We start from the raw sequence: 19,645 nt of genomic DNA on the forward strand, positions 1-19,645 counted from the left end.
GAAATAAGGGATACAACAGAGAGGTTTGTGATATGTACGTGTCGCTTTAGGGACTGTAATTCCAGTAAAAAAATCAGAATGAAATCAACTGAAAAAATAGAAATACTTGAATGATTGAGTAGAATACATGCAATGCGATAAAATAACTTGAGTCGATTTACTGGTTCACTGAATTGAGCAAAAATTGGTGGAATGCAACAGCAATGGTACGTACATGTAGGCATGCAACACATGTGTATAGCGACTGCTGGATTTTTCGTATATCTGTTTTTGTATAAACTGAAAGTAAAAGAATGGTGTGAACGGTGAAGTGAATGATGCGCTTGGATGATGGGTCGGATTCTGCTGGATGACCATCACAATTCATCCCATCTAAATCTGGCAGGATACATGTTGTATTATTATAAATGACCATGCAGAGCCTTGGAGGAAAATTCGGAAGCAGAATCACCACACCGAATCAAATATAAGCCAGTGTAGCGTATGAAATATCGCCAGGAATTCTCCTTGACCACTGACCATGGTGCAGTCCTTTCTTTCTCTCCTTACCCTTGCACACACGGCTTTTCCAACCCTCGCCGTCTCAATTTCTCATGTTCTTTAACCCTAACCTCACTCACTCACTCACCCCACTCACGACTTCCAGAAAGTTGCTCCGAATCAAGGCCAATCATAAAATTGAATGATATCTAACAATTCATTTTCTTTTTTAGCATTGCATTCGCTTACTTCACGCACAAGTTGTCAGTTTACGTCATTACTTTTAATCAACAATATGTAAAACTGCTTGCTTTGAATAATAATTATGTCAGTGCGAACAACTCTCTGTTGGTGCAGGGGAACCTAAAATATCTTTGGTATAATGCATATGCTAAAGACTTGTAATTTTTACACTAATCTGCACAGAGTTAAGTAAAATACGTACCAAATCTGCTAAATAACAACACAAATATGTATGCATGAAACAACTGGAAATATGAATATTTCTAGAGATTGAGCAAACCAGATTGTGGGCTTTATGCAATTCTGTTCTATTTCCAAATCATTTGTGGTTGAGTTGAGTTTCCATTTTGTTTGCCTTGACCAAAATACTTTATGGAAATGGAATATTATATCCCGAGATGAGACAGGGAAATGACAAAGTTTTTGTCATTTCCTTCTCTGTTGTTTCACTACCCGGTTGTCCTCCCTTTTTCATTTATTATTATGTGATAGAATCAACTGGGATTTCATTTTGTCCATTTATCCATCTCCTTGTTTTCTATTATGCTTCGGATGTATTCCAACTCACCCAACCAGTCTTTCAAGTCAAGTTGCAAATACGTATATACAATAATCTTTGTTGCTGGAGTTATTCACGTAAACGGTAATCGTTTCTGTCTGTTTTCGTCAGCTGACATTTCATTTTCAAAAGTATCAGCAGTTTAAGTTAAGCTGTCTTGTCTAACCAACCTTTAAAATATATTTTCCTGACACAACCAACGTCAAGTCAAACCGCAGTAGTAACAAAAATTTTAAATCCAATTTTTGGACCATCGTCGATTCATAATCATCTCGTCTCAATGTACAGTACCTAAAAATGTAAAAATTGTAATTGTATGGCTATTATACAAAAGTAAGTAAAAAAAAGTATGGTTATGGGAGAGTGCAATTGAGCTGGAATTACGAGACAATGGAAATGTCATTGACACGTTCATCATTTAACAATCATATCGTAAATTCGAATGAATGGATTTTTCAGTGGTGGTAATTACATAGTGAACCCGGAACAATTTTGGAGCAAGGGAAACCGGAAACGTAACCCCATTATTTTCACTGATTAGCCAGTGTCAGTTGTCGCACTTTCCTTCTGCCACGCGTCATCCCCATTCACACCAGTCGAATTCAGCAGCCAGTCTCCTCGCCATGCAGACTACATTCTTTTTACACATTATTTCCACTCCCTCATTTCTTCAAACTCTGCTGGAGAACGAGTCGTGGTGAATGATGTCACTCTCTCCGCACTGTCAAAAGGGAATTGATTTTGGAGACCAAACTCCTGTAATGTCAACCCTTCAAGTGGAAAGTAAGGCGGGGTACATACACTTAGCCTCCTCGTCTGTACGGCTGATTACTTAAGAATACATGTGTAAATTTTAAATCCGGTTTGTTACATGAATTGTCCAATTTGGGTAACCATTTTAACTTTACCCTTCGGTGAGTTTTGCCTTCAGAGTTGCATTTTGTTTTCAGTCGCCCGTATGAATAAAAGGATGACGCTGATGGTGGTGGGACGGGAAAATCAAAACCAGACGGCATTTTATGATAATTTTCCTTTGAATGTCGGAGGAAACAGAAAAGAAAGTCGACCCACAAGCAGGATGCATATACGTAAGAGAGGAAACAAGGATGGGGCATGTGAGCACAATTTTATTCAAGACTCTGAATTCCCTGGGTGTTGATTACTGCGATTAGTTTAGCTAACACCAATTTCTGAGCAGTGGGTAATAATGATGCTTGTTCTAAGTTGTAATCTCATTCCCATTTGAAACATTAATACCTATTATTTGATTCCATCCCACTGAACACATCCCTTTCATTTCTCATCATCGCTTGTTCTCTCTCCGGCTCCTCTCCCACCATCAGCACCAGGACCAGAACGAGAGGAAATTGCATGTGGACATACATATTCATCAAGTTATTAGCCGCCTCTCCCATTTCACTTAACTTAATGTCAACTCTACCAACCCATCACCCATTCTTCCGTAGAGAAAGTTATCGTAAGCTGGGTGACGACGGAACATGACATTTTCAAGGAATTAAACCACCACCACCGCCAGAGCAATGTTGTGTCCCCATGTACAGACAGGCATAAGCTCTATCCATCAAATCATTAATGGAGCGACAGGGTGAAAGTGCATAAGCTCAAAATCCTTGGAATATTCCTCTCTGATCACAAGACTTTGAGACCTGAGCTAATTTATTCATGGAAGCCAATAACATAATAATGAGTTTGTCAAGTCAAATTAAGATGAATTTAGAAAATGTGTAAAATTGGGAGCCCGAATAAGTACACTTTACTTACGGTATACGTATTTTTCTGTGGCATAAGATAATAAGCAGGGAATTACGTCAATGTCGTCTTCCCAATCACATATTCCGAATCCTGTATGGCTGTCATCATTAGGAGTCGACTCTTTTACCAATGTTTTTGGTTTTCATGAAAATAAATTGGATTTACAATTTATTATGTGAAATTTTGAATTCAAATTTCCTCTTCTCAAAGATTTGAGGACAAATCGAATCACAATCACAACGTTCCTCCTCCACACAATCACGTCTTCACCAATCATGCCAAATCTATTACGGAAACCACGAACTGACACAACGAATCTATGCCCACATCCATCGCGCATTTACATTTCATTACCACCGACTAGAAGACAATCAGCGTGTACCAATAAACCAAGCCAAAAACCCACAGTCACACGTTTTCCTCGCTCACTCGCTCGCGTCGTAAGGAGCATGTCGTGGATTGTGTGGTGGTTTTAGCTCACGATTTGATGGATTCCTTATACATGAGGGCATATGTGTTATAGGTGTTATATTCGTATGCCAAAGTGTTTGCCATTGGAATTAAATTGTGCTACGTGATTTCCAAGATTTCGAGGAATTTCAAGAAATTCAAAGAGAGGAATCTGCAAATTATTTAATAAGACCCATGTTTCTGCCCTCAACCAGAGGGAAACGAATAAACGAATAGATGAATTTCCACTACGTGAATGTTAACGGTCAATAAATGAGTTGAACGGGGTTGAAAGAACGTGCCTTTCCGAATGGTTAGATCTGCTTTGCCACGCCATGCGATGTGGGCATGTTTAAATTCCAATAATTCCAAATAGGCCGAGCACATGCAAGTTGCAGCATTAGGTTCAACATAATGCTGTGTTTTAGTGGGATGTTGAGAGGAAAAATTAAACAGATCGTGAAAATTCATTTAATTTTCTCTCTTTTGCAGACAGTTGAAGCAATTTTTAGCCCACGACCCTATCGGAAATCGTGATGAAGCGTTTAGCAGCTAAACATCATCTTCAAGTGGAAAGAAAGCGTTTAAACGCACCAAGAATAAGGTACACACAATGAGTTAAAGATTCGATGGTCATTCATAATGGTAATGTTCACGGCAAGATATTTATTGGCTTGTGTAGATCATAAATTAGGCAATAGTGAAACTATTCAACTTTCTTGGTTAAACATGGCGGCGGAACGGAGGATTGAAAAAAAAGCTCAAAACATTTGATTTTGACTGATACTTGTAGGAACTTGTAGGAACATTTATAATCAATCGTTAACAATTGGCTGCTTGCCTTTGCACATGTACAACTAATACTCGCACAACAAAACCAATTAAAACAAACTGGATCAAACGAAGCACGACAGCAAACATATTTTTCTACAGTAAATCGTGTTGCGAGAGAGGATGAGACAGAAGGAAAAAATGAAATAAATGGCTCCACTTCTTTTACAACATTTTGGTGGTTTTCGGTGTCATAAAGAAAGCAATATCTCTTTGTCAAACAATATGCAAATAGAAATTGTTTTCAAGTGTAAAATTGCAGTCAAAGAATGTTGGGGGCCCGCTACCAAATCTTGATCTGCGATGAGCAGACCAAAAAGCAGAGTTGTTTCAAAAGATAATAATCTCAGAGAGAGAGAGACTCGCACACTGTTCGTATTTTATCGAGATTTGAGACTTCTTTTAGCCAGAGTCCTCCCATGCTTGTTGGAGGTTCAGATTAGATCCACCAACAACCACCAACACTTACTCCTTGCCTATCTAATCTTCTTAACTAAATCTCCTGCCGACAGTTCACAGTTTATTGGACGACTTCACTTTGACTTCAAAAGCTCTCACTTAACTATACCAATCCTCAGAATTAAATGGGAAATGCATATCTGGTGGAGATACATCCACAGAAATACTGCTCACGCTTTATCTGGATTACCTACAACACAGCCCCAGAGGGACATTAAACAAAATTTCCTTTCGAGATTTTACTCAAAATGATGAACAAGAGTGCTGCACACTTTTCCCAAGAGCTTAGATCTGCACATAAATTAAAATTTTACATAATATTTATCCTCCACAATTTTTGATGATTTTTGTATTTTGATTTGATCTGTTTAAAACGCTTTCAAGTACGTTTTTATTGCTATACGCATTTGGATAATGGAAATACGGGCATATAATTGGTTTTAATGCTCAGGTAGTTTTCAATAATCATCGCGTGACTCGTTTACAGTTTTTTATTATTCAAAATCCTCCGTGTGTATATGCACCTGAGAAAAAGAGTAAGGCACAGCGTAATATATCGCTTTCTTCACAAGCATATATGTACGCTCATCTGTGGCTTTGTTTCAAAAAATACATTTGCATTTACAGCAAAAAACCTCTCCACGGGAATCCCAAACACGTTCACTTCACTCAAGCCAACCACCAGCTACAAAGCGATCGTTAAGTAGTTACAAAACATTTTTAAATGCTTCCAGTGCTCATAAAACACAACAAAGTACCCGAAAAATCAACTTGGGGTGTGCAATGTGAGTCGTTCTAAAGGAATCCACTCAATTTCATCTTGCCATGAATTGCACCTTTCCATGTATAAATTCATACGAAGCAACCCTTCGTCTCGCAATTATACCTTAAGCTCTCAATATTTGAGGAAAAATGGAATTACGCACGGTGGACGGGAAAGTGATCAATGTGGTCTAGAGGAATTTTTGAATGTGTTAAAAACTGCATAACTTAATCCTCACAATGCGTTTTCTGTGTAAAAGTCAACTAGAATTATGGTCAAATTTTATTTACTGTTGAGAAATTCTTTAAATTTCAGGGTTCATTTTCCATTAGGTGTACACCATGAATCAAGCTTTCATTTTATAAGGTCAAGCCGTCCCTTATCTTTGAAATCTCAAAGAACAGAGTTCAGTGCAGAAAAAATGCCAACAACAAAATCGTACAAGAAGCGCAGCGGCCGGTTGCTTGTAGTCAGTCCTCGGCAAGGAAAAGCGATTCCTTTTGACATTGCGAGCTGATTTATTCGTCCCCCTACGAGATACGGAGATATGAATCAACTCATTTATCAGAATCCGATCTCAGTAATCAACTCACTTCTCAGGTCATTCACAATAAAATTTGCAATTGCAATTATGCCAACCGGGTATCGAGTTACCAATGACTGAAGAAGAGGCAATTAATTTGCACTTGTACAGCGATGGGAGTCACACCTACACCACTGCTGCGACTTTTCCTAGATTTATTACTTCAACAGGTCATAACAAGACACAGCAGGCCAAAGGGAGGGTAGGGCAACTGCTTGTTTTGTTTTAAAGAAAAATGAAGCAGCAACAATCTGATTCAACGAGATATTCAAGGATGAGGAGTACTGACAGAAATAAGTAGCGCATATGTAAATGTGTGCGGTGTGGCTCGCATTATGTACAAGAAAATAAAAACAAATGGCAAATCTGGCAATTTGATTAATTATTTTAAACCAATGTAACACAAAAGGTCACCATAAAGTCATCATCTATGAAATACAAAGCTTTTCATTTATACTCCTATTTTCGTCGGATTTTCTCATTTTTGCTTCGTTATCTTGCAAGGATCACGTCCCCCATTGATCCTTCTTCAAAGGAATTGGACATAAATTTATTGCAATTAGTAAAACAAATTTATCATTCAACACACAACTGAGTATAATGCTTACAATGGGAAATAACCGCACAAAAATAAGATAGCGGCATAATTTTCTTTCATTTGTCTTAATCTTGTTTTTTGCTCAGTAAAAGTTACAATAAAACCTACCTTGACAAATGAAGTGCACAACAATACAATGAAATAAATGAAGTTATCATGCAGCAATTAGAGAATATATTTTGTGCTTTTAATAATGTGCTTCAATGCAACAATTCAATGAGTTATTAGTCCGAAGTTGCTCTAGTCGTGCAAAATGCATAGGTTACTGTACACTCCTGTTGTACCCGTCCGTACCATATGAACGCCGTGGTTGCTACCTGTTGGGGAAATGAATTCAGTTCATTTTAGAATAGGCAGCAGAATTTATGTAACGCTTTATCTCTCAAAGTGGCAAATTTATTGCCTCACTTCACCATTTTTTACATGCTTCGTTCGTGTATGTTCGTAGCTTTCATTGCGCTGAAGCACGTTGTTTCTATCCAACATGCACCGATCTCATTGAACAAGGTGGAATGTTGAAATGATTTTGTAAATGTTTTTTTGAATGATGCATAGACTATAAATTGAAAGCTTGATGTATAAAGTTCATGAGCTTTTCGGAGATTTTTTTTTACTAATCCTAAGTGCAACAACATTGTATTTGTCAGAGATAGGTTAATGTGCCAATGAAAATCTGTACGAGGTCAACTCACATCCTTTAAATCGATGATATGTACATACGTCATTTTCATACATACTTATGTATGTGCATACATTGGTTGAAAGCGTAAATTTTGCACAGTTTGCATAACTGCCGATATTTACATATTCTCCAGTTTCCCAATGAGTCAAGGGTGAGGAGGAAAATGTGTTAATTTCCAAAGTAAAAATGGCGGTCTATTTTTCCCCACCCTGTAGCAAAGTAAATAATGTGAATAAGGAGTCTATGAATGGAACCACCGCAGAGTTAATCCTCGGAGAATCTTTCCAAAGCACATAATCTCATTCAGTCTTGAAATCTGGGAATAATGAGAATCCATGATAGTTAAGGATTACTTTAGACATATTACAGATTAGTTGAGGCATTAGACGCACAACACAAAACTGCTTTCTATGTATGCTCACACTGCACTCCCTTCATTTTCACCACCGCCATCAGGGAGTAGTGAGCAAGTCATAACATTTATCCGCACTATGCAATTATTATGGCTTATTTGGCAAAATAAAAATTAACGGATTTGTTTTGCATGTCTTTATTTAACGACTAATATTAACAAATGAGGGAACAATTGCTTTTGAAGGATGACAAGATGTTGTTGTTGGTATAACTCTGCGGAACACAATGGCAATTCATCCACGAGCTTAAGCATTGGCCGGCTTAGCTGCGGTTTATTGGTGTGTGCACTCTCATCCTTCCACCAATACCTCAAGACAACAATTTAATCATTCATTCATTTCTCTCCACTCTGAAGACCGTGGTCTATCTGTAACATAATCTCGTCGTATTTTTTATGCAGAATGTCGCTCTTCGGCCGGAACAATGGGAGAGAGAGAAAGAAAGAAGCATTTAAAACATGGTGTCTGCTGCTTGGGGTCGAATGAGGAGGGTGAGAATGACAGCCAACTCCTCTGAATACCAAATCAGCATTACGTCGTCGTCCTACTCACTCTTTGTGAATGGACGGACTGCAAAAAATTAAGACGGGCCCATTATCCCGCTGGTTAACGACGATTCATCACTTTAAATGAAATTAGTCATGAATCGACGTTATTTTTATTATATAATTTGTTCTTTCAGAATTTATGCATTTCAAAATCTTATGCAACCAGGAAAGAATAATATTAATGCTGAAAATTAATCGTAACTTAATTTTAATTATATTTTTTAGATGCGTTTCTGAAAAAATTGAACTGTGGTTAGTTTTTTTAGCCCAACACAAAGGAGTATGTTAAAATAGATGAGTCAAACCCAATATCAACACATCACACCCGCATCCAACCACTTTATTCGACGTCGAACAATCATTTGCTTTTATCCCAGTGCGTGTGTCCAGGATTATGAGAATCACCATCTCCGTCGCCCTACGATTTCTGTTATTTCCTTGACTCACGATTTAGCATTGCTTTTTGGGTGACTTGACAGCACATCCCCATTGTTGATTGTTTTCGAGATTTACGTCAATGAAATGAATCTCACAGTTGGAAAAGTGTTGACAATAAAGTCGAGAGGAATGATATATTTATACATATATGACACAAATAGCAATATTATATCACAATTTTTATTACATTTGTATTTGTCTAATTGGAATTTGTGGTTCGCACATCTAATAAATTAAAGGTGATTTATTTTGGTGGGGTTTACTAAATAAAACGACTAGAAAAAAAGTATAAATTATTTTCATGTACCCGACGATATTTAGAATTTATACGATATGTATCGCAACAGCAACCCTGACCCATCAAACCTGTCACACTCATCGCATCGCACCGTATGTATTGTTGATTACTAGCAGCAAGAAGTGTCAAGTGGATTGTCAAGCCCCCATTTCAACTGAAATGAACAAAGTCTTAAATAAGAAGGGCGCCGTGGAGGAAGATTACACATCTCATCACATCACCCATTGACACTTCCAGTCAAATAAAGGAAAATTAATGACCCAGTGACAATGATGTGACTTTCCTCATTGTTGTGCAATACTCACTGACAGGATGGATGGATGAAAATGAGGAGAACAATTCAGGCCCGATTCTCAGAACCTGTAATAAACAGCCAACCAATAAAGCGAGGAAGTGAGTGAGTAGTGGCGTTCATTTGCATTGGATTGTTTCAGGAAGCACACACGACCTTTGTTTTCCCAAGTTCTTCAGTTGACATTTACACCTCCTTAGCTACAAACAGGCTTCGAAAAGATTTTTGTTTGTGTGTGTATTAAATCGCACCCTCATCTTGTCTTGTCACCATTCAATACATATATCGGAGCTAAAGAACCAACGCAACATTTCTCAGGCTGACAAATGAGGCAACAATGGGATGAGATTTACTTATTATTAGGCGTACGACAAACTGTGTTTTATTACCATCAGCACTGTCCACAACAATGTACATAAGCTCTAAGTTTGATCTGAACACTAAGAAAGATTGTTCGTTTTGAACATATCTTAAGCTGAGAGGATGAACAAGATTTTTGACACTTGGCGTACTCCTGTGTTACTTGGAGGACAATTGGTCTCAAGTGTTGACAATTTTGTTGCAGGAAGGTGTGTTGATGATAATTACAATATTTGTTTGCCAGCCTGTAGTAAGAAGTTGTTAATACACTCACTTTATTGTCCTTGCTTGTAAAGAGGATCTAACTTTTAATGCAAATGTGTGAAAGGATTGGCTCTGGTTGTTTAACGAGCGTTCTTTGTATGTAGACATGCATGGCATGTACATATGCATGTGCATGTACACGAGCATAATTCACTTATCTGGCGTCACACTTATATGTTGACAATTGTACATAAGCGTCATCTTGGTCCATAACTACTTACCTACCATTATGGTACTCAAACAAGTCATACTAATTACACTGCAAATTATCGGGTCACTTTTGACACGCTTGTCAAACAGAGTTAACAATACCAGTCGATGAATATTTCCAACGGAATTTGTACTCCTCTCTCTAAGTGACGATCTTGCCTGGCTGACGGAGGGAATATCGTCCCGGCTGAAATAAACTCGGGAATCAGCTCTGCCCTGGAGTCTTTCCGAAAAAGGAGAGAAATCAAGTGTAGTCAGATTTCCGGTAGGGGTCCTCACTCCTCCCCTCCTTCGCTCAACATAGCGTACGAAGTGATATCCGGAGAAAGTAGAGTTTATTATTTGGATGGAATCTTGAATGGCCTTTCACCCTCCTCCCGAATTTTCACCCATATCACTTTCAGACGGTATTTGAATGAGTGATATCCTGCATCAACTAACACATGGCCAAAATTACTTTCAGATTCCAAGAGTCAAAGCGCATCGTAGTCTATTTACGCCAACATTTCGACAAAAAAAATTCTCTCAGCTATATAAAATGTATAGCTGCATATTTCAAGTAATAATGATACACCATGTCTTTTGGAGATGGGGCATTTTGAAACGCAACTGTTTTTTGGAATATTCAATCATGGGTTGATAGCATCTTTTGAAGTTTTGCCACCAGCGTGGTCAACTTCAGGACAACCTGATGACCAACAGCTCCCACCACGCAACCACCCTTCTCGGATCACATGTACTCAGAGATCATCGTTGAATTCGAGAATGTTCAATCGAATTGATGACTTGCAAAATGGTTTAGATTGCATTCCACGCATGGTAAACAAAATTAAAACGCTGCCCCGCGCCCACTTAGCATGTCATGATGCAAAGGCAATCGCCCATTACAATAATATAATGGGCATTTTATATACAAAGTTTAACAGGACATGTTTCCGACTCGGCTGATGTGCAGGTAGCAGCGGGTAGTTGGTTCGTAATAGTTCGTATGAAGTAGCGTCGCCGTGGTGGAGTGGCATGAAGAAAATACGAAACAAGTGACACCGTTTTGGCATTGCCCAAGAAAGCTATCATCGTGCATCGTACATCATCCGCTAAAAGTTCCATGTTCAACATCCTTCCGCATAAAAGCAGATGGTATCGGGACATCAATCAAGCTTCTGCAACTGCATTTGATTTGTCTTCCAAAATCAAGATGTTATCAAATTTTAGCGAGTGAGTAGCAAATCAAATGTGGTAGCCGGCCGAGGTTGTTGTGAGAGATGGAACAATGATACGTCTTTGTACCAACGGACAGTGTAATTTAATGCGACCACCTAACAGCAAAATGGTCAATGGTATGTACGCAAGTAGGCACGGCTTTGCAAGTGAAATTGATTAGCAAACAATGCACCACTCAGAACTCAAACAGTGTGAGCATTGTTCAAGACGCGGTTGTGTTTATACCTCAGCAACTGTGAGGTATTCCAAGTCAGGATTCCAGGAAAGTGGTCGCACTTCCAAAGCCATAAGAAGGAACACAATTGTGTACGTACGAAATGAATGAATGGTTTCAAAGTCTTTAAATCTCTGTGAGTGAGCAGTTTCGAATTTTTTTTGTTGTGGGAGTCATCCAAACTCGAAATTAAATTAAATTGGAACAAAAACCAAAGCCATTAATCGCTTCACTTCAAAAAGATCAATAAACCACCAACAAACGAAATGAGTCTGATGCAACGATCAGCGAGCAGAAATGTAGCAGCACCGTAATAAAAAAGTAAACGAAGGGGTGGGCTTGTGCTCATTAATCTTTGAGTCGTAGTGTAGTAAGAGGAAGAAGAGAGATGCCCTTCAGCCTTTGGGAGAAATGAGATGAATAAGTGGATTTTTCTAATGCATTCATAATACAACCTCATCATAATCTCGTACGGCTGCTCTTCTCCAGAGCAGCAGAAAAACTAAAGTGCTCACAAGATTTCGGATCACAATGTCTCGTGGCTCATAATTCAACCAGGATTTGTGTGACTTACTACTACCACTCCTGAAGTGGGTGCATGCATATATCCATCCCAGTATATTTAAAAGTCGGCATGATTTATAAGCCGAGATAGATATTCCCCTCCACTCCACCCTTGCCGGACAAATCGTCCTCCAGTATATTTTCAGCTCGGGATACGCTTTTACCTACAAGAGAGCAACACCCTGAGAGATCGACTGCATAAAAATAATGCCAACGCGGAATATACTGCGATTTTGTACTAAAGTAAAATATGCATAGGTAGTAAGTACGTACATATATAATTAATTGTATATTACCCTTTTGGCTAATAATAGTCATACGCCACTTGCTTTTTAAAGTCACTTCACTCTTCGTTCCTACTATTTACCTCCTGGCCTCGTCATTCAATCTCGCTTATTTTTCTCCGACACTTTTTCATTATAATAAGACGTGGACCGACCAGAGACAGATTAATGAAGAAGGCAAATGACGATCGCAGCGACGATGCCTTGTTGAGCTGACTGGCAGAGAGATGGTTTGACGAGGGGCATACATATGTAAGTATGTACATATTTATATGATGTCATTCATAATAAATAATAACACCATGACATAAGGCACCACACATTCACGCAACACGAACACTCAGCATCCCCACAAATTTATTTATTCTGAAACCTCAGCAGCATCAAAGAGAGAGAGGCAAGAACATAAAAGAGGCGTGAAGTGAGTTCATCGTTGAGAATGAGACAAGACATCCGATGTTGACGGAATCCTTTGCTCCCACCAAACAGGGATATATTCACTCCTTTCTCTCAGATTGGTAAAAAGCCGACAGTTCCTTCGTTCATTCCGTTCGGAATCAAATTAAAATCAAAATCTCACCCTTCACACAAAATATTTCCTCCGCATTTACACTTTGTCTGATGGGATGGAATTTTGATTTCTTTGAAACCCATATCAACGTATTCATGACCAGCCTCTTGTTACCACACTGTCACTAACCATACGTACTTTGTATGTAGTTTGGTACATCTATTCTCCGCTACTGCCTGAACTACTCTTGGCTTGCAAACATGTAGAAGAAAGACTGGATATTAGTTGAATTAGTTGGTATCTTCATTTTGTTTTGGCATGATTCACATCTCGTCACTCACGGACAAGCACGAGCACATTTCTTATTACAGAGATGATGATGACGATGAAAGGACTCGTACAACTTTTCAGATTTTTCCATGCAAATGCTTTAGGGATTTACTTGTTCCTCATCAGCACCTCGTTATTACTATGCAAATTGGGCTGAAACTGAAACAAGTCAGACTGAATGAGACCAGGCGGCTGCTGAATTATTCACCAAACCAACAAAGTAATAAGCAGCAGCACTATCTCTTTTTAAATATTTGAGATTTAAAACATGTAGTTTACAGTTCTTTCAGATAAACCACAAATGCGTTGGAGGCCTCTCCAAATGCAGTTGATTTGTTAAGATTCTTTGATGGATGTCACTTTGGCCATAAAAAGAGAAATGTACACTTACGGCATGGCAATGGATGTGGGTTGAAACCTTTGGTCGTAGTTATTCTGGATTCTGTAAGAACATAAACACACGAATTAACTTACACGTTCACAAATAAAGGTTTGGTTTTGATTTTGTTTTGACTTTACTCCTTACAACAAAGTGCAAATGCAGACAAGACATGTCGTATTGACCTTTCCGTTGGAACACAAACAGCACGGTTTAATAAGTAGGTATGCATCTGAACGTAGGTACAGCCTGGTCTGGTTCTAGTTTTGATTGAGGTAGTGAAATAAATCATTATAAAATGCCCCGTAGCAATTATTTTGACGTGTGGAATGCTACAGTGGAACAGTTTACTCCTTTAAATCGCTGATCTGCACATCTTCACCTATTACAATAATTGCCCGCAAAAATTTACAGTATTCCAACATTTCTACCAGTTTTTGTCGCGAATCAATTACCACTTTCTCATGAAATGATCTGTACGATTTGATTATTGATTTATGATATTAATTTACAATAAATTCCTGCTAATTTATGGTTTGGCATACATCCTAATTTATTTATTATAGTGCAACAGCTCTTGGTAATTATACCCTGTGTACATTTCTACCTTAACTTTCCACCTCCTCTCTCTCTGTCTCTCCGTCAAAAGACAGAATGCAACATTACAACCTTTTATTCACATCTGCTCCTTTACTGGAAACCTTTTGGCTTACAGTATTCGTTGAATCACGAGAGTCTTGACCTTCCACATGTGATTAACTATTCTTTCGGCTAGCCTGGTATTAATTTCTAGTTAGATACCGAACGCTGATGTGCAATACCTCGTTCAAAGTCCCGTCAGCTACTTAAATATATATGTACATATTTATGTACAATATGTATGTCGACTACACCGAGGCTTGCCTTCACCCAAGACAAGCATATAAAATAGTGCATTAGCCCAGCAGACATTGCATTCTATCTGTCCCGTCAAAACAAACTAGACTTTAAAATAAGAAAAAACCAGCGCAGCAAGACATCAAAACATTAAGCATCGGTTCAAAATTTCTTGTCAATGTCAAGTCAATTTTTGTTGACAATAATTGATTGAGACGCAAAATCTAAACTGCTTGAGATAGCAAGAAGACTCTCAAGAGGAAAAACAACAGATCTTTCTGTCGGAAAAATGTGTTATATAATTCAGCAAATAATAATTCATGGTTAAAACATATACTTGTTTTATTTTACTGCTTGAAAACCTTAAATTCCATGTAAAATTGGATTCCACTTTATTTTTGCGCAATCTTGGGTTTGAAAATTATAAAAGGACTTTAATGGACAAGCACTAAAAAGATGCAACTAAAAAACATGAGATTTTGCATGAGCGAGTTGATCACATATTCAGTTTTCTCAGACTACAGATTGGGATAAGAACCAGTTTGGAAGGAGCAAATATTCCTTGCTCACCACTCACTGCTCTGATTTGAATAGTTAATCACTGCTTTCCTTTGAATTTTGAGATCTTCCAATTAATTCCCGTTTGAAGTTGCATATTTTTTGGTTTGTTTGCAAATTTATGCCTGGCAGCCAATTTTTTATTTATTTTAAATAAACCCTCCTTATTCGTTCCACTTGGCTGATTCTCCGCGAGGGAAGAAGAATGTCGACCAATTACAAATTAATGACAAGAGTATAATCTATTTAATTTCTTTATGCAATAACACTAAATTTTTTTCTAGTGTGTTTTCCACAGGAGTAGAAAAACTTGTCGAACTATTTTATTCTTATTGCGTACACATTGAAGTACCGTGAAATAACATGTAAAAAAATGCGATATGTTTTTAATTAAAGGCTTGCTCAGTGAGTAGCAATATCAAGCTTCACTCGTTCACTGTTGCAGTCAAGTCATGAAATAATCGAACCCGAAAAAAAGTTGGAACTCTAATTAAAAACCATTGACTGCATGTAAATGATCTTGTTCAATTTCGTTCAGTTCCCCTGCTCCCACTTTTAGACGGAACCATCCCGCAACCAGCTCTCTCATTAAATGCACCGCTTATTATTTTCCCTATCAAATGGTTCACACAAATATCGTTAACTTGAAATACTTTGTGCTTTGCATGGGTGAAACAATCTCAGGTTTTTTAAGTGTTGGATTAAGATCATCAAAAAATTAGATGTCCCATTACATCTCGTACAATGCTTGGGTGTTGCTCAACTGGTCAAGTCTCATCCTATTTTGACAAAGAGCTATTAAAACCATTAAATCCAAATTTAAATACGAAATACATTCAAATAACAAAAATCCTGAACGATTATGAGCCCAGTGGGCCCACACCTTTTCCTACATGCTCAAATACCATATATCCATTATGTAAAAGCTGTAATCTTTGGTCTTATAATCCGTGTGATATATACGTATATTTCGTGCTTAAAGTGTCGCGTTGAAAGCGAAACAACAGCGTTTGCCAGGCTCATAAAAAAGAAGGAGAATGGTGCATTAAAGAATTACGACGGGAGAGGAAATAATACTTCTCACCTCCACCCCGAGTATTGAGAGTATAAGTAATTGAGCACTTGAATAGCAATCAAAAGCCGAGAACCTGATCTAATTTTGTATTCTTGACTTGACCTAACTCTCCAATATTTAAATGTGTCGAGTTCAGCCAAGGCATTGTGATGCACGAGCTGCCACGAAAGGGAAGCGGCACGTGAAAATAACGCTTTATTTTCCACCCTTTCTCCGTCATTGGAGTAAAAATTAAATATTCCTGCACTTACTTTGTTCAGGGCTTTCTTTCTTTTTTGGTCCACAGTTGACGGAAAAATAAGGGAGCTTGAATTATATCCCATCAAATTAAAACAATATGGAGCAAGCAACATCGGGAGCGGCGAGGAATAAAAATGTTGAGGAGCGACGATTTAGAACTGGGTGATAACAACGAAGCAGTTTTGTATAAATGAGCTTTTGCCACTTCATGATTTTTTCCTTGGGAGAACAACGAGGAGGAGGAGGGCGCAAGTTAATAGGAACTTGAAAGTTTAATTAAGAGGGTCATGCACATTCTTAATTTGATTAAGGCTTGAATTATGTGCCTTTTTATTCTGCAGTAATTAAAGCGAAAAACTAAACTGTTTCTCTCAAATTGTAGAAAACTCATACAACTTGTACAACTTCTTGCCTTAAAACAGCAACATTTCGTTTTGGACTGAACGAACATGCATGAACTCAAAACTTAATTTTTAGTAATTTAGTCCCATTCAATCATTTCTTTGCAAGTTGTTTGAGTACTAAACTTTACTTCTCATTCAATTCATGTTGAATAATTAGTCACTTCATTAAGAATCTACAGTAAAAACTTGACTTTGCGTTATTTATGAGTATCCTTAATTAATGAAATGTAAGAAAAAGGGAAAACAATCTTTGCAATTTCAGTTTAATATTTTATGCAGAGACGACATAAGGTTTTGTTTAAAATCATGTCATTTTAAAACAAAAAATTGTACGTATTATTTATTGAAGCTGTCATATTCAATCTTTGTAATTTCCTTATCATTTTTACATTAGCTTATCCTTTCATATTGAGCAAAGGGAAATTTACACTTCAAAAGTTGAGCAAAATTGTGAGACCAAACTTGAGGTTTTATAATCTATTTCTACGGCAAACACAATAACTTGTGCTTTAATCTAGTTGTAATTCAAAGCTGTTGTTGGGGAGCGTCCATAAATCACGTGATCGATTTTTGGACAATTTTGACCCCCTCCCCCCCGAGGTGACCAATGGTGATAAATTCATTACCCCCCCCCCCGCGGTCACGTGACAGGATACACATTAAACCTATTTTTCGCCAAATGTGATTTTTTGTGGCGGATTTCTTTTCGCAAAAAGTTTTTTCGCCAAACTTACCTATTTCCGACAGGAAAACACATGACACAAATTAACCCAAAAATAATATCCCTGGGCCATTTCAAATCCGCAGTTAAATTAAATTTTAATATTACTGAGTAATTTAACATTCATGACATCTTAAGGACAACTGCGTAAACTTATTATCTGAAAGAATAATGAGAGTTCTATGAATGTGCACTGAAATTAAAAATTTAAAAATACGCCGTATTCGAATTTAAGATAAAAGAGGTTAACGATTAAGTAAATACATATTATCAAATTTACTATTTACGTCCGAAGTTAAAAGAAAATTTTTTCGTGGCATGTCACGTGACGGCCGGCCATTACCTCCCCCCCTTGGTGATAATAGGTGACAAATTTCAGACCCCTCCCCCCCCCCTCTGATCGATCATGTGATTTATGGACGCTCCCTTGCGGAATGACTTTCTCACTCTGAAACATGCCGATCTATTAAAAATTCACACCTCTCTCTGTCTCTCCTTTTAGAAAACCCTTTGATCTTGGCAACTCGTCATGTGGGGGAGGACGCGATGGGAACATTGGCACTCCGAGATTGGATCCAGGAAATGGATCACTTTATGTGATTGAGGAGTTGAAACAGGCGAATAAAAGAAACGAAATAGAATATCGAATGACGACCCTTCTATCCGATCAGGCAGCAGATATGATGAGGTTCTCCCCATGTTACTCACACTCCCCATTCTCCAAATTTAGGTTCAACGCATGTATCTTAATCCCCCCGTCGTCCAAATGCACATTTTTATACTTGGTGACAAATAATGTTTATGAAATACGCATTCATACATTTATTGGTGGGTTAAAATGTACATAAGTCATATCGTCATACATTCATCTAATTGGATTACGACACCTGTAATTTTACGGAGAAGCATTTTCCATTTAAAGTGTCAGGCTTAACTTTCTGTCCTGCTTTATCAATCAGCGTAGTTTGTGTAGTATGTGCTTCGTGCAATTCGAAGTGGTAAAACAGTTTCCAAATATGGAGACGACAATCGGCCAAGTTTGTTGCGGATCACTGCCTCTTAATGATAATACGCACTTCATGCATTCTTATCAATGAAGAACACTAAAAAGAAACTCCTAAGGATTTCAGTGGATGGAAAACTAAAGTGGCGGTAATTGGTTTCTCCGTTCCATAATTCTAATGGAGGGGACACAAAAGCCATACGTACACACATCTACTTTTCCTTGGATTGACCTTTGACCCTGATTTGCTGGTATCTTTGAGGAGATCTTAATTTACAAAATCAGTTTAATTACAACCACGTTAGACGCAAAGTAAATTGCGGTTGTCGGGGCATGGAGATTGAAAGTAAATTAGGGATGTATGATAATTTTTAGCTAATCGAATATTCATTATTCATTCATTCGCTTTCTTGCCTGTCTTGATCTTTTTTGGATAATGCCCGCATACAAAGAAAGAGGGATGAGCAGTGAGTGCAGGGTTTGACTTCCACCTTCTTTTCTTTTCTGTCTGCCTGCAGAAATTGAAACCTTGCCTTGTTTAATATCTCAATCTGTTTGCTGGATCAATCATAAATCTTCGTGTGGGGTCGGTCGTTGGATAAATCAACCGTATGTCCCTGATCCCTGACTAATTGATGAGACCTGCACTCAACTACACATTTGGTGTGATCCTCTATAACACTGACGTACGCTCGACGACTATAAAATAATATGCTATGCATTGAAAATCCATTATGATCATCGATCCATCCACCTCGGAAACATTAATTTGGTCGTAGAATGGATGGGAACATATATGAAAGCGTGTATATGTACGTATGATGCTGCAGCATAGATCACGCATTTAGTTTCACATCCCTACTAAAGTCCTTAATCTTTTTACATGGCCCGACATACGATGACATCAAGCCAGGGGACACCACCACCACAGTCTCCTCAGATATACGACATTGCTTTCACAATAGGTTTGGGTCTCTGAAGTCATAACAGCGCCATTATTACTCCGAAGGGTAAACCACAA

The 19,645-nt window shown here is 38.0% G+C and overlaps 1 protein-coding gene across 5 annotated transcripts in view; it reads right to left on the minus strand.

The window, feature by feature from the left end:
- The window catches only part of LOC110843483 (protein trachealess), a 102,599-nt gene that overhangs the window by 30,177 nt on the left and 52,777 nt on the right, over window positions 1-19,645 (minus strand). For all 5 annotated transcript variants that reach the window (XM_035847843.1, XM_022089450.2, XM_035847842.1 and 2 more), the window contains one exon: window positions 13,760-13,810. In XM_035847843.1, coding sequence (XP_035703736.1) covers window positions 13,760-13,810 — 51 coding nt within the window. The remainder of the gene's footprint in view (window positions 1-13,759; window positions 13,811-19,645) is intronic.

The sequence above is a fragment of the Folsomia candida genome, unplaced genomic scaffold (genome assembly GCF_002217175.1).
Source record: "Folsomia candida strain VU population unplaced genomic scaffold, ASM221717v1 Fcan01_Sc002, whole genome shotgun sequence".
NCBI lineage: Eukaryota > Metazoa > Arthropoda > Collembola > Entomobryomorpha > Isotomidae > Folsomia > Folsomia candida.